Here is a 20818-nt window from a genome sequence, read left to right as displayed (position 1 = left end):
CCATGGTGAATCGTAGTATCAGAGGTCCATTGATGATGGCTTTTTTCATTCCAACACACACGCTAAACTCAGAGTTTGTTGAACCTACTTTCTGAAACAGGCCCCTGGTGCTCAGACAACAACCTGGCACTGAACACCATGACAACAAAGGAAATCATCATGGACTTCAGGAGGAACAGAACTGACCCTTGTGTGTATCTGTGTGTGTGTGTGTGTTCGTCTTATCTGAATATTCACTGTGTGGTCACTTTGTGTCACTGAGTTCAGTCTAAATTCAATATTTTAAAAGCCAAATTTTACAAAATCAGACATTAGAACTTAGTGATGGAGGCAGCAGTCGATCAACAACTCCTGTGTGTGTGTGGGAGAGTGAGTGTGTGTGTGTGTGTGTGTGGGAGAGTGAGTGGTTTACAGACGTCTGTCTCACAGTGAGATAAAGACGTGATCATGTGACGTAAATTTAATTACGTCAAAATTAGTCTTTTGTCGAAGTGGGTACAATTTGTTATTTTGTGTCCTAGGCTGGACACAGGGGGCGCTCACAACACACGAGCGACCCCTACAAACACAACAAACCTGAACTAACCCTAATGAATTTGAAATCAGGGCTGTGCGTGTGTGTGTGTGTTTGTGTGTGTGTGAGACTTTAATTTAATTAAAATGATTTTCTTGTGTGGTATAAATAACACGTTGATGAAAACACTTGACATTCATTTGGACTCTGATCAAACTTCAGACAAGACACAGCAGGAGTTCCCACACTTAGTGTGTTGGCATTATCTCTGTGTCTAAACACCACTAACACAACAAAGGCACTTACTCACTCACTCACTGGCCATAAAATCAAACCATTATCTTAATGATATTAAACACAACATCTATCAATCACCTGGGTGATGCTCAGTCCTGACAGTGATGGGAAAATGCCTGCAGCTGCACACACACACACACACACACACACACACACACACAAACACAATGATCTTCTTCTCATTGTGTCGTGTGTTTCTCAGTCACTGACACACTGTGTGTGTCTGTGTGTGTGTGAGTGACAGCTCATCTTCACGCACGTGATACTTCACTTTCACAGAAAATCTAAATCGTCGTCCAGGTCTAAACTCGCTCTCACCTTTAAAAGCTTTGATGTGCGTTTTGGCGTGAAGATGAAATCCAGGTGATTGTACAGGTGATGGGTGGAGACCACATTTCTCAGGCACACCCGACACACGAGGTCAAAGCAGGACAGGTGTCTCCTCCCAGGTTTGGCAGCAGCTCTCCATCCTGTCCTCCTCCTCCTTCCACACTCATCTAACGGTATAAAACATGGACTTCTCTCGGAGCTCGCCACTTTCTCCGCTCCGGCTGAAGCAGAAACACCTCCTCCTTTTCCTTCATCACCACAGACAGACATGTCCAGGATGCGTGTGTTTGGTGGTAGTGGCGGTGGTGCCTACATGAACAGCAGCATGTCCATGCACGGTGGGTCTGGGGGCTCAAACGTCCGAATCTCTTCAGGCGGCTCCTCCATGTCCATGTATGGTAGTGGTGGTGGTGGTGGCGGCAGCAGTGGAGGTGGATATGGCTACAGCTTTGGCGGTGGAGCAGGGTTCTGTGGTACTGAAGATATGGACATCTCCACCAACGAGAAGGCCACCATGCAGAACCTGAACGACCGCTTGGCCACGTACCTGGAGAAAGTCCGAAAGCTGGAGGCGGCCAACGGCGAGCTGGAGCTGAGGATCCGACAGTTCATGGAGAGCAAGACCTCGCCTTCGGCCCGGGACTACAGCGCCTACTACGCCACCATCGCTGAGCTGCAGGAAAAGGTGAGCTGACCTCTGGTCATGTGACCTCATCTTTCATTGACTGAATTGACCGAGCGTTAAAAGTCAACATCGATATGACGATGTACCATCATCTGTCCCTATGTCCTCATCTGCCCCTTTGTCCTTCTCATCTGTCCCTGTGTCCTCCTCGTCTGCCCCTGTGTCCTCCTTCTCTGTCCCTGTGTCCTCCTTGTCTGTCCCTATGTCCTCCTCGTCCTCATCATCTCGTCCTTCTCCATGTTTCAGATCCAGGAGGCAACAAGAGTCAATGGTGCCATCTACCTGTCCATCGACAACGCCAAACTGGCCGCAGACGACTTTAGGGTCAAGTGAGTGAATTCATTCATTCATTGAAAAATTGAACAGCTCTGGATCTGAAACGAGCAAATAAAGTAGACTAGTGCTCGTGTTGGCGGTTTGTCGAAGACAGAGACGTAAACATCACTGGTCCTCCTGACCGACCTTCAGCTGACCGTTATTTATCTGACACTTACATAACTAACCGACCGTTAACTAATCGACCGTTAACTCACTGACCATTAACTAACCGACTGTTAACTCACAAACTGTTAACTAACTGACTGTTAACTCACTGACCATTAACTAACCGACCGTTAACTCACTGACCGTTAACTCATGGACTGTTAACTAACCAACCGTTAACTCACTGACCATTATCTAACCGACCGTTAACTCGCTGATCATTAACTAACCGACCGTTAACTCACTGATCATTAACTAACCGACCGTTAACTCACGGACTGTTAAATAACCGACCGTTAACTCATTGACCATTAACTCACTGACCATCAACTAACCATCCACCAACTAAACGACCGCTAACTCACCGACTGTTATCCGGTGACCTGGTGTCAGTACTAGTTGTGACCTCGGTCCGTCTGGGTGCAGGTGGGAGAGCGAGCTGGCCATGCGTCAGTCGGTGGAGGCGGACATCGCGGGTCTGAGGAGAGTTCTGGACGAACTGACGCTGTCCAAGAGCGACCTGGAGATGCAGATCGAAGGCCTGAAGGAGGAGCTGATCTTCCTGAAGAGGAACCACGAGGAGGTCGGTGTCTGCCTCATGTATCTCTACTTCACTTTGTTATTCATATTTCTGTCACACCTTTGACAACCAGCAGGTGTCTCTGTGACACCTGAGTGGTCTCAGTGGGACAGGTCTGCAATGTTCAGACGCAGGTTTGTAGAGTTCTCACCGTCTCCTCGTTGAACAGGAGCTGCTGTCGTCGCGGTCTCAGATGAGCGGTCAGGTGAATGTGGAGGTGGACGCCGCTCCTCAGGAGGACCTCAACAAGGTCCTGGAGGAGATCAGGGACCACTATGAGGCTGTCGCCGCCAAGAACCGCAAAGAACTGGAGATGTGGTTTAACAGTAAGGTGAGGCCGTGACATCAGTGATGACATCATCATCATCATTGTACAGATCTAAAGGTCAATGTTAAGGACCAGTGTGTGGAATTTAGTCACATCTAGTGGTGAATCTGAATACTGCACCAAACACTATAACGTTTGTATTTTTCTCAAACATCATGTTTATGACCCTGTCATGTGACCTGCTCCCTCCTCACAGACAGAATCACTGAACCAAGAGATCAGTGCCAGCACAGAGACCATTCAGACGTCCACGTCAGAACTCAAGGACCTGAAGCGAACGTTGCAGGGTCTGGAGATCGAGTTGCAGTCCCAGCTCAGCATGGTGATCCTCCTCTCAAACGTCTAAAAGTCTCAATGTTAACTTTTCAAAGTTCCAACAAACTCAACTGTCTCCCGTCATACAGAAAGCCGGATTGGAGGGAACCCTGGCCGAGACGCAGAACCGCTATGGCATGCAGCTGTCGGGCTTCCAGAACCAGGTGACCATGATGGAGGAGCAGCTGGTGCACCTGAAGGGCGACCTGGAGCGACAGTCCCAGGATTACCAGATGTTGCTGGACATCAAGACCAGACTGGAGATGGAGATCGCCGAGTACAGGAGGCTGCTGGACGGAGAGGGCGGCGGCGGAGGTGGCGGCGGCAGGTGAGACATCTTTAGCTGTCTGAGGGTCAAAGGTCAGTCACAGGACTCACAGGAAGGCGACACCAACAGCCTCCGTTGGTATTTTTGGTGAAAGGCGAACTGAACAGGTCAGAACTCACGACGCAGGAGCCGCGCAACTTTAACTATAAACCATTACTAACTCAACTTTATATATAAACCATTACTAACTCAACTTTAACTATCAACCATTACTAACTCAACTTTAACTATAAACCATTACTAACTCAACTTTATATATAAACCATTACTAATTCAACTTTGTATATAAACCATTACTAACTCAACTTTAACTATCAACCATTACTAACTCAACTTTAACTATAAACCATTACTAACTCAACTTTAACTATAAACCATTACTAACTCAACTTTAAATATAAACCATTACTAACTCAACTGTAACTATAAACCATTACTAACTCAACTTTAACTATAAACCATTACTAACTCAACTTTAACTATCAACAACTCAACTTTAACTATAACCATTACTAACTCATCTTTATATATAAACCATTACTAACTCAACTTTAACTATAAACCAATACCAACTCAACTTTAAATATAAACCATTACTAACTCAACTTTAAATATAAACCATTACTAACTCAACTGTAACCATATTAACTCAACTTAACTATTGTAACTCAACTTTAACTATAAACCATTACTAACACAACTTTAAATATAAACCATTACTAACTCAACTTTAAATATAAACCATTACTAACTCAACTATAAAACTTACTAACTCAACTTTAACTATAAACCATTACTAACTCAACTTTATATATAAACCATTACTAACTCAACTTTAACTATAAACCATTACTAATACCACTTTATATATAAACCATTACTAACTCAACTTTAACTATAAACCATTACTAACACCACTTTAAATATAAACCATTACTAACTCAACTTTAACTATAAACCATTACTAACTCAACTTTAACTATAAACCATTACTAACTCAACTTTATATATAAACCATTACTAACTCAACTTTAACTATAAACCATTACTAACACCACTTTAAATATAAAACCATTACTAACTCAACTTTAAATATACTCAATACCATTACTAACTCAACTTTAACTATAAACCATTACTAATACCACTTTATATATAAACCATTACTAACTCAATTTTAACTATAAACCACAACACCACTTTAAATATAAACCATTACTAACACCACTTTAACTATAAACCATTACTAACTCAACTTTAACTATAAACCATTACTAACTCAACTTTATATATAAACCATTACTAACTCAACTTTATATATAAACCATTACTAACGCAGTAGTATGAGAACTCCATGCAGGGAAATACTGCGAAGTATCTTTTTTTTAAGTGATATTACAAATAACATTAAATATTTTGTGGATTAGCATAAATGAATGAATTGACATTCCAGTCCACTAGATGGCCAAAGCGCTCACCCTCACAAGAGCTGTTGTGTGAGTATATCGCAAGATATGATTTCACAAATACTTTTGCAATATTGTGATAATATTGTATCGTGACTTAAATATTGTGATAATATTGTATCGTGACTTAAATATTGTGATAATATGCTTCCTAAAACATCTCAAACGTGAGCTTTTACTGGGAATGGTGTGCTATGACTCTTCTAAACGTTTCGTGTAAGATTTTATAATGAGTGTGTATTGCGCCGTTAGCGCGACACATGAAAATATTCACAAAAACCTCTAAACAAACTCCTCCTGCTCACAGACAGTTTCTACATAAACACGTTGCTCTGGTTGTCGTCTAACCCTGTGAGTTGTTTTCATTTTCATATGAATTGCAGTTTTTCTTAAAATCACCTAAAAGCACAGAGAGTTCTGCTCAAACCTCTCATTCACTCCCATGTTTTTAAAAATGAAGACGAGGGTGATTTTGAAAGTGTCATTCCTCTGTCCGTTTGTCACTGATGATGTAAATGTGGGAGCTGCTGAAAGCCTCCTGACGCTCACACACCAAACATTTACTGTCTGTCAGATGACAACCTTAAAACACGCTGTTTTCTCTGTTTCTCACCAGTTTTGAACAGTTAGAAACTGGTGTTTGGAAGGGGGAGGGGACATCAGGGAGGGGGAGGAGCTTGTGTTGTCTAAATAGTTGTACTTTTAAATACAAACAGTGACAACACGTGCATCCGAGTTTAGAGACTTTAATGAAATGAATTAACTTAAATATGAACAAAATATTGTCATGTGACAAAATTCACGAGTGAAAGTCAATTTACGATTGTTTTTTCTTGTCACAGGAGAATAATTTATTATTGTTAGGTAGCAAGTTAGCTAGCACTTCACTAACTCTTAGCTAACATTAGCTAGTTGGGTTGTTAGCTATAGGTCATTTATTTATTTTCATTTTGGTTTAAAAAAAAAAGAAAGACACATGAGGACATTTTTGAAAACATGGTTGGAAAAAAAATGGTTAAAAGTAATATTTGTCAGTATTTTTATGTAAACATTATTTATGATAATGAAGTGATGACTGGTTTTAACTCAAACATAAAGTTTTTCTGCAAAGGCACCAGCGCTAGTCGACAATTTATTTAGTAAAAGTTGCTAAAAACATAAATTGTTGTCTCTGGTGACCTCTGGTGTCCAGGGTCTGACCCCGCCTTTGGTCCTGTGTCAGCTGGGAGAAAAAAGTGAATCAAGGAGAATAATTTATACTTTTTTGTGTTTGTTTGAACAGTTTTTGAGTTGCTTCTCTGTTTCTGTTGCAGCGGCACTGGCTTCTCCAACTCCTCCTCCGGCATGTCCTCCGGCATGTCCTCCGGCATGTCAACCGACATGTCCTCCTCCAACTCGTCCTCCTCCACCAAACTCACCGCCCCCATCTGCACCACCAAAACCAAGCAGAGGATCGTCACAATGGTGGAGGAGATCGTAGATGGAGTGGTGGTGAGCACCAAGGAGATAGTCCAGGATGCCGAATGAGCACCAACAGGGGGCGCACTCACTGCTCCTACAAAGAAATAAAGATGGAAATGAAAGTTAAACATCTCTGCTGTTGTTGTTGTTTTTGTCCAAAGTTCTTCTAATGGCCACCAGATGCTGTTAATGACTTCCAAAGAGTCTTTTATTTCCTAACAAAACTGTCAAATCTGTGGAAAAAATTCAAATTTCATCTAATTTTATTAAGAATCTCACAGAAAAGTACGTACGTCAAAAATATCTCGACTTGTTTTCCCTCTGCACTCAAACTTTACAAAACATCTTTTCCACAAATGCAAGTAGACTTTGGAACTTTAAGTAGATTTTGGAATTCTAAGTAGATTTTTTTAAATATAAGTAGATTTGGGAATTTTAAGTAGATTTTGGAATTATAAGTAGATTTTGGTGTGTTCTTACAGTGTTATAAATGAGTTGTTACAGTGTTATAAGTGAGTTCTTACAGTGTTATAAATGAGTTGTTACAGTGTTATAAGTGAGTTCTTACAGTGTTATAAATGAGTTGTTACAGTGTTATAAGTGAGTTCTTACAGGACATACTTGTGTGTTTTCACAAACAGGATGTTCACCTTCTTTTCCTCATTCACACAGAAAAAGTTCAGACATTTTTAAAAACACTGACACGCCCTGTTTGTGTCGACATGTAAATAAGTCCTATTTGTTTTTTAAAGGAGCAGCAAGGAAATGACAACTAGAAAAAAGTGCATTTAGTGTATTTTACATGTTTACACATGATTCAAAAAGGCATGCGTAAATGTTTGTGAGAAGAACTTTGATGTTGAATATGATTTATGTTGTATTAACTTATTAACTATGCAGTGTATACACAGTATATGTATATGCATATGCAGTATATACACAGAAAGCATGCTTGTATGTGTGTGTAGTGTATTTCATTTTCATCATTACGTTGATGGTTTTTATGTCTCATAAAGACGAACATCATTTTAGAGCTGGAACCACTGGAACAAAAAAGAAGAGGAAGATTAGTGAGTTTCTGTTACCTGGTCAGATGAGAATTCTCTAACAGGTTAGTTTGTCTGAGCAGGTTTGACCTGCAGAGAAAACGGCGAGCAGCTGCAGGGTAAATATCTGTGTTTCATCACAGCCACTGTGTGTGTGTGTGTTATACAATGTTAGACTGGAGGAGGGGGTGTCACACACACACACACACACACACACACACACACACAGGTGCGGGTCTGTACATGCAGGAGAATCCAGGTGAGGGTCAGACTGAGCAGATCCTGGAGGTTTTACAGAAAAAGAGCTGTGAAAGTAAATGACATGAGTGACCTCAACACACACACACATACCCACCAACCAACACACACACACATACCCACCAACTAACACACACACACACCCACCACCAACACACACAGCTGCGTCTTGTCATTGTGCAACAGGACAACACTTTAAATTCCTTGTGTGAGTCGTTTGTGCTCTTGGTGAATGTTTGTCATCTCTGTGCCTGAGGGAAGGTGTGTGTGTGTGTGTGTGGGTGGGGGTGCAGGATGTTGGAACCCTCCCTCACTTTGGAGAAGCATAAAAAGGGCAGAGTATGTTCTCTGCTTCACTCCCTCGTCTCCACAGAGCAGGAAACCTCGACCTCCACCATGACCTCCTACACTCGCTCCGTGTCCTACTCATCCGGCGGGAACCGCCTCGGCTCCCTCAGGGCCCCAAGCGTGTACGGCGGTGCTGGGGGCGCTGGAGTCCGCATCTCCAGCAGTAACGCCTCCAGGAGCTACGCTGCAGGTGCTGGTGCAGGGGGCGTCGGGGGCTTCAACCTGTCCGACGCTGTCGTGGACATCTCTGACAACAAGAAGATGGCCATGCAGGGCCTGAACGACCGCCTGGCCTCCTACCTGGAAAAGGTCCGCAAGCTGGAGGTTGCCAACGCCGACCTGGAGCTGAAGATCCGTCAGTTCCTGGAGAGCAAGACCAAACCCGAGGGCCACGACTGCTCTGCATTCCAGGTGGTCATCGGCGACCTGCAGAACCAGGTGAGACCAGACTCAGTAACTCAGAAAAACCTGTTCCTGACTGATGTGAACCTGCACCTGTGTGCCGGCCACACCCTTTATCTAAACTTTTCGTCTTCATGAGATGAAAAACTGTATCACACACACACACACTGATGTGTTATTTTCCCAGATCTTAGGCTCCACCCGCACAAACGGAGGTCTGTACCTCTCCATCGACAACGCCAAACTGGCTGCTGACGACTTCAGGGTCAAGTGAGTAAACATGACAAACTACACATAACCTGATACAGGGCCATGTCACAGACCTGAACACAACAGGAAGTTACATCAGAGTTCACAACCTCCACACAACTTCAGATTCAAACATCAAACTGTGACTCTGCTGTCGCACAGGTACGAGAACGAGCTGGCCATGCGTCAGGGCGTGGAGGCCGACATCACTGGACTCAGGAGGGTCCTGGATGATCTGAGTCTGGGAAGATCTGACCTGGAGATGCAGATCGAGGCCCTGAGGGAGGAGCTTATCCAGCTCAAGCAGAACCATGAGGAGGTGGGTGCTCTCAGCTCCTCGTTGCACTTTTCTAAATTTGTGTTGCGTTGTGTTGAGTTGTGTTGTGTTGAGTTGTGTTGAGTTGTGTTGAGTTGTGCGTCTATGCTCCTGCAGGACCTGCTGGCTCTGCGCTCTCAGATGAGTGGTCAGGTGAACGTGGAGGTGGACGCTGCTCCTCAGCAGGACCTGTCCGTGACCATGGCCTCCATCAGAGAACACTACGAGAGCGTCGCCTCCAAGAACCGCAGAGACCTGGAGTCCTGGTTCCAGGCCAAGGTGAGCCACGTCGTCAACATGAACAAAATAACATGTTTTTTTATTCCAATTCTCTTCACCATTGTAACGTGTTTGTTAGCAGCATCTAGTGGCTGTTAGTAGAGCTGCAGCACTAACTAGGATCATGTGTTCTTCCTCCTGCAGTCTGAGGAGCTCAGTAAGGAGGTGGCCGTGAGCACAGAAGTTCTGCAGACGTCGCGCTCTGAGATCACAGAGGTCAAACGGACGCTGCAGGGTCTGCAGATCGAGCTCCAGTCCCAGCTCAGCATGGTGCGTTCACACGTTCACACTCACACAGTCTGCAGAGGCTGCACAGCTCCTGACCTGCTCTTCCTCTGCTCTTTTAGAAAGCTTCTCTGGAAGGAACCCTCGCTGAGACCAACAGCAGGTATGCCGGCATGCTGGCCGGGTACCAGAGGCAGGTGATCGCTCTGGAGGAGCAGCTGGCAAACCTGAGGGCTGACCTGGAGCGCCAGGGCCAGGAGTATCAGATGCTGCTGGACACCAAGACCAGGCTGGAGATGGAGATCGCAGAGTACAGGAGGCTGCTGGACGGAGAGGCTTCGGCGTGAGTTGATCAGTTTTATTAATCAAAGCTTCAGTGATAAAAGACAGGATTGAGGACTGACGTGTGTGTGTGTGTGTTTCTCTGCAGTCTGTCCAAGACTCGCCATGTGGTCGTCGTCACCAAAGAGATCATCAACGGTGAAGAGATCATCATCTCTTAGAGCGAGTGAGACAACAAGAGAACTGCGAACCGTTCTCAGGAAAACACGAAATAAAAGATCTTCTGATGAACCGACATGTTTGTGTGTGTGTGTGTGTGTGTTCATGATGAATTAAACACAACAAACAACTGTTTCTCTGAACTGTACAACAACGACAACAGCAACAATAACGATAATTTCATAACCTGATATTTCTTATTTTCATTCATTCATAAATACAGACTCTAACCTAGCTACTGTTAGCTTGCTAAGCTAATGCAACATCACTTTAGCTTTGGTTGTGATTACCAGGTCTAACCTAGTTATATGAGCTAGTTAGTTCGTTCACTTTAACCAGTAGTGATTTCAGCTTTCTCTGCTAAAGCTAATAATGTTGATGCTAACATGAGAAACTATGATGTGGTTCTGGACTGAGTTACATGTAAAACCAGGTTTCAGAGAGCGGGTTCAACAAACTCTGAGTTTAACTCTGAGTTTAAACCTTAACTCTAAGCTCTGAACAGCATCAGCATCAGTTCAATCACCTCGGAGTTGAACATGTAAAAAAAAATCTTTAATGGAGCTGTCATACTACGATTCACCGTGGCAACGGCTAAACAAAGAGCAACAGCCTCTCTTTGAATCCAGTTGAGCAGAAACATGAACGCATTGGCTCAGTCCCCAGCCAGAGTTCAACCACATCTAATGACAATCCCTGCAAATATACACTGACATGCACAATCACACCCACGCACACACTAAGAGAAATTAAATTGATAAAGGTGTGGTAAGGCCGGAACCCTCTCTTAATGTGATTGTTAATGATTGCCAGTGCTTAATTTGCAAATCATAAGGTGCCGGACCACAAAGTACATATGACAGCTCAGGGATGACGAGATGTGCTGAAAACAACATGAAAATGCCCACTTGCCACACTGTGGGACTTACTCGCCTCAATTTCAAATAATATCCATGGTATAAATGTTATGACGATAATTTACAATTATTTTAGGCTATACTCTGCACCGCACCGCACCGCACAGGCAAATGCCCACATCACCACAGGTGGGACTTACAGTATACAGTCAGCAATTCATTTCTCAACAGGTCTAATGTGTAATAAAAAAGGGCTTTTAATAAATCCCAAATATCTTCCATTATTATTATTCAAAGACTGGCACGGCGGCCTATTAATAGACAGTATGCTCACCATATTTAGTCCAAAACACCCCACATCACGAGCATGTCCGGATTCTCCTCCTCCTCTTTGTTTCAGGTTGTACTGCGTGTGTCTGTGGCAGTTCTGTGTCCTTTGGCCACCCACAACTTCATGTACGGCACTGGATTGAATTTAGCGGGTTCAACAAGATTTAGTGAGAGTAAAGTTGATTTGGTGGATGTGAGCAAAGAGGCACGCTTGGGAGTGCAAATCAAGTTCATTTGAGAAAATTCACCCTCACATTCAGCACATGCAATGGGAATGCTGTTGACAGCAACAAGTAACTCCATCAGCTCATCGTGGGGGTGTTTTCCATCAGAGTCTCTGAACTTTCTGTTGGCCCGCGGGTTGGCAGTGTTAACACAGTGACTCAACCTCAGTCTCTCCATACAGCGCACATGCGTCCTCGGGTCAGTACCGTGCGTAAACCACCTTCAACTCCTCAATGAACTTGTTATATCCAGTTTTATCTGGTATATATGTTGATTATTATTTCATTTTAAACATTTTTATATATGTTTTTTTTTATGAGAGGTACCGGATCTGCCCAAATAAGTACCAGAATAAAGGGAGGCCAATATTAAGAGGTGCCGGATCTTGTTCCAGCAGGATCCCGCCCAAATTAACCCCTGATGATTGCTAAAGAAACTGTACCTGAATATCAGCCTACACTGTGTGCACAATTATTAGGCAAGTGAGTATTTTGGTCATATCAACATAACAGGTGATGTGTATTTGTGTAATGAGGGAGGGTGTGGCCTAAGGAGATCAACACGCTATATCAAGGTGTGCCTAATTATTAGGCAGCTTCTCTTCCTCAGACAAAATGGGCCAAAAAAAGAGATTTTCTGGACTCTGAAATGTCAAAAATTGTAAAAAGTCTTTCAGAGGGATGCAGCACTCTTGAAATTGCTAAGATATTGGGGCGTGACCACAGAACCATCAAACGTTTTGTTGCAAATAGCCAACAGGGTCGCAAGAAACATATTGAGGAAAAAAATCATATTCCAGAAATGAGAGAGCCCAGAATTACAAGGTGTTCAGTGCTTAGAGACATGGTCAAGGTAAGGAAGGCTGAAACCAGACCACTGAACACAACACACACACTGGCTTTGAGATTCCCTCATTTTAGGATTAACTAAACCTGCTTTCTGACCCTGGATCAGGTATTTGTACTGGAGTCAGAGACTGAGGACATGATGTCAAAGTGAGGACATGTTGTTAAAGTGAGGACATGTTGCTCGCACCCAGGACACGGCTCAAGACCATGGGGGACAGAGCTTTCGAAGCTGCCGCTCCCCGTCTGTGGACTACCCTTCCTGACCACCTCAGGGCTCCACAGACGGAGGATGCTTTTAAAAAAGAACTGAAAACCTACCTTTTTAGAAAAGCATGTAGCTCATTTTTTTGTTATCTTGTTTTTACTCTGTAGCACTTTGAGGTTTGTTGTTCCAATGTAAAGTGCAATACAAATAAAATCTGTTGTTGTTATTATTATTATTATTATCATTATCGTTATTATTGTTAATGTTGTTAAAGTGAGGACATGTTGAAAGTTAACTTCACTCAACAGTTGAACTGTAATATAACTGTAGTTTAATTTTAATTTAACAAAATTTTATCTTCAGGGTCAAAATAATTAGTTTTTGTCTTTGGGACATAAGTCTCAGTGTTGGACGTGGACAGACCTGGGACTCTGGTTCATCAGGAAGATCTGCTGCCTGGAGGCGTCCTCTAACGCCTCCTCCACCTCCAGGACAAAAATTTCAGCAGACCTGCTCGACAGGTCAGGTGTCCTGTCCAGTCCTTAGGACATCTCCTGACCAAACATTTGCAGCTATAAGAGGACACCCAGGTTCCTGCTGCTCTTCACTATCCAGCAACCATGAACTCCTTCTCCACCCGAAGCGGCACAATGAGGACCTCCACCATGATGGGTCCCTCCATGTCCACCTCGTCTCGTCGCCTCAGCGGTATGAGCTCCGGCAGTGTCTACGGAGGAGCCGGAGGACTTGGAGTCCGCATCTCCAAGTCCGCCTCCACCTTCTACTCTCCCACCACCGGCTCTTCTGTGCTGGCTGTAGCCGACAACGAGAAGTCCACCATGCAGAACCTCAACAACCGGCTGTCCTCCTACCTGGAGCAGGTCCGCAAGCTGGAGGCGGCAAACGCCGACCTGGAGCTGAAGATCCGTCGCTTTCTGGACAACAAGGCCAAGCCGGAGGTTCATGACCTGAGCGGCTTCAACGTCCGCATTAGAGAACTGCAGGGACAGGTGAGAGACATCTGGAGACACTTTGTCTTCTACATGATTTCAGTTTTCAACTCTGTTTCATTCTGTTTTGATTTCACAAAATTTATAAAAAAAAAAAATAATAATGGCGATGACGTAACTTTGTCTCATATTCATGAAACACAAAAGTGACTCATCGTTTTCATCATCTGTTTATAAAAAACATTAAATCATCCTTAACCTCAAAATGTTTCTGATAAATCTCAAATGTTTCCGTTAAATCTCAAATGTTTCCGATAAACCTCAAAATGTTTCCGATAAACCTCAAAATGTTTCCGATAAACCTACGACATGTGTTTACACGTTTGTTTCTATCGACATATTTACATGCGAGTGAAGATCAAAGATTCGACTAACTGGTCTGTTGAGGAAGTGGGTGGGGCTTAGGTCAGGTGCTGAGTGAGTGAGTGTGTGTGTGTGTGTTGATGAGCCCCTTGGTGGTAGAAGCCTGAACAGTGAAGCTTTAATCCCTCACTTTCTTCTTCTGCTCAGATCTGCGCGGCCGCTCGTGGAAACGCCGCCGAGGTTCTCGCCATCGATAACTCTCAGCTCGCCATCGATGACTTCAAAATCAAGTGAGGGAGGAGGTGGAGCCAAAGATGACATCACTGCACGTGTGTGTGTGACTAACGTTGACCATGTTTGCAGGTACGAGAACGAGCTCGGCATGCGTCAGTCGGTGGACGCCGACGTCGCTGGACTGAAGAATGTCCTGGACCAGCTGATGCTGAGTCGCAGTGACCTGGATATGGAGGTGGACGGTCTGAAGGACGAGCTGCTGCTTCTGAAGAGGAACCACAACGAGGTGAGAGCAGTGAGAGCGGGGCAGATGCACACATGACGCACAAACACACAAATTAATTTACCCGTGTCCTCCTGCAGGACCTGCTGGCTCTGAGGTCTCAGATGGGCGGTCAGGTGAACGTGGAGGTGGACGCTGCTCCTCAGGAGGATCTGAGCACGCTCATGGCCTCCATCAGAGAACACTACGAGAACGTCGCCGCCAAGAACCGTGCTGATCTGGAGGCGTGGTTCCACGCCAAGGTGAGACCAGACTCACTGCTGCCCCCTACTGACACACACACACACACACACACACACAGTATTGTTCATGTGATCACTGATCACATCATTGATCATGTGATCCACAGACATCAGAGCTCAACAAAGATGTGGCTGTGAGGACCGAGAACCTGCACACGACCAAGTCTGAGGTGACAGAACTACGCCGGAGTCTCCAGGCTCTGCAGATCAAACTCCAGAGTGAGATCAGCAAGGTGAGGAAACTTCATCCTCTCATCTCAGCAACACACACGTGTGTGTTTATATATACACTAACCCTCTACGTGTGTGTGTGTGTGTGTGTGATTCTCTCCCAACAAAAAGAAAAATGTTTTGGAGGGAACGTTGGCAGAGACCAATCTCCGCTACACTAACATGCTAGCAGGTTACCAGAGGCAGGTGGAGGTCCTGGAGGAGCAGCTGGCTCAGCTGAGGTCAGACCTGAAGAACCAGGAGACCCTGTACAGCGACCTGCTGGACATCAAGACCCGTCTGGAGCTGGAGATCGCAGAGTACCGGAGGCTGCTGGACGGAGAGTTGCAGAGGTGAATTTACAACCGCACACACACACACACACACACACACACACACACACACACACACACACACACACACACACACACACACACACACACACACACACACACACACACACACACATGTGGTGCTGCTGCCTGCATTTTCAACTTAGTGATGGGGGCAGGTGTGTGTGTGTGTGTGTGTGTGTGTGTGTCTTTATACAAACTATAAACAAAACAAAAACCATGAGAGCGAGTTTATGTTATTAATATAAAAATATATTAATATAATTGTTGTTGTTTCTGCAGTTCTACTAACGTCACCAGGAAGACCGTGACCATCGTGCAAGAAGTCGACGCCTTTGGAAACGTTTTGTCCACCAGCCGCAATTAGAGCAAACGTAAACAACATTAAACCAAGCAACTGTAAACAACCCGTGTGTGTGTGTGTATCCACTCTGACGCTCACGTGATTTTACTAAAACAAATCTGAAATATTTCAATTCATAGGTTCATTCAAAAAGAAATGAACTGAAAAACAAGTCGAATAAACAAAACTCAGATAAACAAAGATAAACTCAACTCAAACTTTATTTCTAGAGCACATTTAAAACAACCGGGGTTGCCCAAAGTGCTGTACAGATTAAAAGCAATGATATAAAATTACCCATACAAAGCCGCAGTTACAGAAAATAAATAAATAACAAAATACATTAACATCCTTTTAGCCTCATTTTGGGGGTGGTCAGTAACAGCTGATAAACAGATCTCAATGTTCTGGCAGAAGCGTGAATACGGACGAGCTCAGTTAAATGTTGGGGGGCTAAGCCATTAAGAGCGTTAAAAACAAGCAATAACATTTTAAAATCTATTCTAAAAGCAACCGGGAGCCAGTGCAGCGAGGCCAAGACAGGGGATATGTGGTCATGTTTGCGTTTGCCAGTGAGGAGGCGGTGCAAAAGAGAGTGGTCTAGGCCAGCATACAGTGAGCTGCAGTAATCCAATCGTGAATGAATAAAAGCACGGAAATCTCTATATGCCATGTAACCCTTTACATTCCATAAAATCCTTAGATGATAAAAGCAGTTTTTCACGACAGAACTAACCTGGCGATCAAATTTCAGCCTGTCATCAAATATAACACCAAGATTTTTTACTGAAGACCAGATGTTTGGTGTAAGGGGGCCGAGAAAGCCAGCAGGAAAATCTGATGGACCACATCCAAACATTCTGATTTCAGTCTTGGATTCGTTTAGGTTCAAGAAATTTATGGTCATCCAAGATTTAACATTATATATGCGGTCAAGAAATGTCGTGAACGTCGTCTGCATAACAATGAAAGGAAAGATTGTGATTTTTGAAAATTGTAGTTCTAGTGGTAATATATAAAGCAGGAGAAGTATCGGCCCAAGGATGGAGCCACCAGGAATGATTGGATCTGAATAAAAACCACTTTTTCTAAAACCTTGGACAGTTTAGAGATTGACCTGAAGTTCGAGAGCACAGAGAGGTCCAGATTTTTCTTTTTGATAAGCGGCTGCACAACAGCGTGTTTAAGAGCGGCTGTGCTGCTAAGACCCACTGAATGAATACCTGACAGGTCCAGATGTTTAGGCCAGGAGGGGAGGGATACCAGTTCACACTGATTAAAAACAGCAAATAAAGGGGGACCGGAGGGGTTGAAGCTAGGGCCAACAGGAGAGAAGGCACATGGCCTAAGGGCAGAGATTTTTTCAATAAAAAATTTGGGAAAATTCTCACAAAGGGTGAGCGAGGGTACCAGTGGAGAGTTACCACAAGGGTTAACAAGGGAGCTAAAAATATTAAAAACAATGTGGGGCTTGTGACTATTACAAGAAACAAGATTGGAAAAATATTCCATTTTCACAGGCTTAACAGCCTTAACAACACTCTGGTAAGAACTTCTTTAGAGACACGGAGCTTATCTTGTTTCAACTTTGGTGTGGAGTAATTAATCCCCGGTTCTGATTCTAAAAGGTGCAACAGAATCAAGGATATCGTGCATGTAGAATTAAAATTGTTTAAAAGTTCTTCAGCATTAGGGGCAAATAAAGAAAGATAAACAGAGATAAACTAAGACAAACAGAGATAAACAAAGATAAACAGAGATAAACAAAGATAAACTAAGACAAACAGAGATAAACAAAGATAAACAAAGACAAACAGAGATAAACAGAGATAAACTAAGACAAACAGAGATAAACAAAGATAAACAGAGATAAACTAAGATAAACAAAGATAAACTAAGATGAACAGAGATAAACAAAGATAAACTAAGACAAACAGAGATAAACAAAGATATACAGAGATAAACAGATAAACAAAGATAAACTAAGATGAACAGAGATAAACAAAGATAAACTAAGACAAACAGAGATAAACAAAGATAAACAGAGATAAAAAAGATAAACTAAGATAAACAAGATAACAGAGAGATAAACTAAGACAAACAGAGATAAACAAAGATAAACAAAGATAAACAGAGATAAACAAAGATAAACAGAGATAAACAGAGATAAACTAAGACAAACAGAGATAAACTAAGATAAACTAAGACAAACAGAGATAAACTAAGATAAACAGAGATAAACAAAGATAAACAGAGATAAACGAAGATAAACTAAGATAAACAAAGGTAAACAGAGATAAACAAAGATAAACAGCGATAAACAAAGATAAACTAGACAAACAGAGATAAACAAAGATAAACAGAGATAAACAAAGATATACAGAGATAAACAAAGATAAACAGAGATAAACTAAGACAAACAGAGATAAACAGAGATAAACAAAGATAAACAGAGATAAACAAAGATAAACTAAGACAAACAGAGATAAACAAAGATAAACAGAGATAAACAAAGATAAACTAAGATAAACAGAGATAAACAAAGATAAACTAAGACAAACACAGATAAACAAAGATAAACAGAGATAAACTAAACTAACAGAGATAAAGAAAGTTGGAAAACGAACAACAGTAATAACAGATGTGTGTTGGTCAACAGTGACCTCATGTGGCAGGTGTGAAAAGTCAAAGTTGTGTGAATGAGTGTGTGTGTGTGTGTGAGTGACTGACTGTGTGTGCGTGAGTGAGTGAGTGTGTGAATGCAGGAGTGAGTGAGAGAATAAATGCAGGAGTGAGTGAATGAATGCAGGAGTGAGCGAGTGAATAAATGCAGGAGTGAGTGGATGGTTGAGTGTGTGTTTTCTTCAATGAATGAATGAATATGAAACCATGAGGGCTCAGAGAATCAGGGCGAAGAAACTGGTTTGTTGAGTGAACATTTCATCATCAGCTTCAGTGAATGAATGAGGGCGGGGTCACCTCACTGATGACAGACAGGTCACTGTGAACAGGTGTGACAACGTTTGGAATGAGAGGAGGCGGAGTCACAGTGACACTGATGAAGGTAAACAATATTAGGGAAGGTCAAAGGTCAAAGGGTTTGTGATGAGGTGAGATCAGATGTTGATGTGGACACCGGAGACACGTGTGGAGACACATGATTGTCCTCGATTGTTCCGACTGAAGTTTCCTGGTCTCAGTTTTCTCACTCCTTGTCCGTGAAGTTTCTGCGATGAAGACAAAGGTGTAGCTTCTCAACATCAGTCCACGCTGGAGCCAAATACTTCTGACAAATTAGTTGTTCACAATTGTAATTGTTGATAATTATTGATGACATCATTGTTCATGTTTATCACCATCTTACAGAGTGAGTCATCTCACTTTCTACCCGTCTCTGCTGTAACCATGCTTCATTAGCATAGTGGTTAGTTTGAAACTAACCAGTTCTGCTACAGTTACTCACAGTTCTGCTGCAGTTCTGCTACAGTTACTCACAGTTCTGCTGCAGTTCTGCTACAGTTCTACTACAGTTACTCACAGTTCTGCTCATGCTGTACACTACAGTGTCTGCTACAGTTCTACAGTTCTGCTACAGTTCTACAACAGTTACTCACAATTCTGCTGCAGTTCTGCTACAGTTACTCACAGTTCTGCTACAGTTCTCACTCACAGTTCTGCTACAGTTCTACTACAGTTACTCACAGTTCTGCTACAGTTCTACTACAGTTACTGCAGTTCTCTACAGTTCTTACTCACAGTTACTCACAGTCTCTACTCACAGTTCTCTACAGTTCTACAGTTACTCTACAGTTCACACAGTTCTAGTTACTCACACCAGTTCTGCAGTTCTGCAGTTCTGCTACAGTTCTACAACAGTTACCACACCCTGCTGCAGTTCTCTGCTACAGTCTCTACAACAGTCTACTCACAGTTACAGTTCTCACAGTTACTCACAGTTCTGCTACAGTTCTACACAGCTACCTGCTGCAGTTCTGCTACAGTTACTCACAGTTCTGCTGCAGTTCTGCCACACCACAGTTGCTACAGTTCTACAACAGCAACTGCTCAGTACAGCTTCTGCTACAGTTCTACCACAGTTACCTCACAGTTCTGTTACTCACCTCACAGTTCTGTTTACAGCCACTCACAGTCTCTGCTACAGTTCTGCTACAGTTTCTACTCACAGCTGCAGTTCTGCTACAGTTAGTTCTGCTGCAGTTCTGCTACAGCTCACAGTCTACAGTACAGTTACACAGTTCTGCTACAGTTCTACACAGTTCTGCTACAGTTACTACAGGTTCTCAACAGTTACTGTTACTCACAGTTCAGTTCTGCTACAGCCCTACAACAGTACACACCCTAGTTCTGCTACAGTTCTGTTACTCACAGTTCTGCTGAGTTCTGCTACAGTTAGACAGCTACAGTTCAGTTCTGTTACAGTTCTACAACAGCTCACACTTGCTGCAACAGTTACACAGTTCTGCTACAGTTCTACTACAGTTACAGTTCTGCTACAGCTTACTCACAGTTCTGCTGCTACAGTTCTACAACAGTTACTCACAGTTCTACAACAGTTCTACAACAGTTACTCACAGTTCTGCTACAGTTCTGTTACAGTTACTCAGTTCTGCTACAGTTCTGCTACAGTTACTCACAGTTCAGCTACAGTTCTGCTACAGTTCTACAACAGTTCTACTACAGTTCTGCAACAGTTCTACTACAGTTCTGCGACAGGGAGGTGGAGTGGCTCAGTGGTTAAGACCGGTACCCTGTGTGCGAAAGACATTATGGTCCCAATGAAAGCAAGTTCGACTCCACACCTGGCTGATTGTACTCAATTCTATTGTAAGTCGCTTTGGATAAAAGTGTCTGCTAAATGACATGTAATGTAATGTTCTACTACAGTTCTACTGGAGTTCAGCTACAGTTCTGCCGATTGTTTCAATAATTGATGACTAGTCATT

At 43.1% G+C, this 20818-nt stretch overlaps 3 protein-coding genes across 3 annotated transcripts; all 3 read left to right on the top strand.

Moving 5' to 3' along the window:
- The first annotated feature begins 1343 nt into the window (after positions 1–1343).
- Positions 1344–6915, top strand: LOC122785730 (keratin, type I cytoskeletal 13-like). Its single transcript, XM_044051654.1, has 7 exons — positions 1344–1826; positions 2073–2155; positions 2736–2892; positions 3059–3220; positions 3414–3539; positions 3622–3860; positions 6640–6915. The coding sequence occupies exons 1-7, from the start codon at positions 1410–1412 to the stop codon at positions 6851–6853; spliced, it is 1398 nt and encodes a 465-aa protein (XP_043907589.1). The 5' UTR covers positions 1344–1409; the 3' UTR covers positions 6854–6915.
- Positions 6916–8462: 1547 nt separating this feature from the next.
- On the top strand, positions 8463–10487 carry LOC122785725 (keratin, type I cytoskeletal 13-like). The gene is made up of 7 exons (XM_044051643.1): positions 8463–8877; positions 9029–9111; positions 9253–9409; positions 9524–9685; positions 9830–9955; positions 10033–10253; positions 10341–10487. Exons 1-7 carry the CDS (start codon positions 8488–8490, stop codon positions 10411–10413), a joined length of 1212 nt encoding a protein of 403 aa, XP_043907578.1. The 5' UTR covers positions 8463–8487; the 3' UTR covers positions 10414–10487.
- Positions 10488–13446: 2959 nt separating this feature from the next.
- Positions 13447–15918, top strand: LOC122784717 (keratin, type I cytoskeletal 13-like). Its single transcript, XM_044050033.1, has 7 exons — positions 13447–13886; positions 14397–14479; positions 14553–14709; positions 14787–14948; positions 15056–15181; positions 15291–15511; positions 15794–15918. Exons 1-7 carry the CDS (start codon positions 13497–13499, stop codon positions 15876–15878), a joined length of 1224 nt encoding a protein of 407 aa, XP_043905968.1. The 5' UTR covers positions 13447–13496; the 3' UTR covers positions 15879–15918.
- Positions 15919–20818: the final 4900 nt, after the last annotated feature.

Source organism: Solea senegalensis, linkage group LG19, assembly GCF_019176455.1.
Source record: "Solea senegalensis isolate Sse05_10M linkage group LG19, IFAPA_SoseM_1, whole genome shotgun sequence".
In the NCBI taxonomy this organism is placed as follows: Eukaryota; Metazoa; Chordata; class Actinopteri; order Pleuronectiformes; family Soleidae; genus Solea; species Solea senegalensis.
This window is presented reverse-complemented; position numbering and strand designations above follow the sequence as displayed.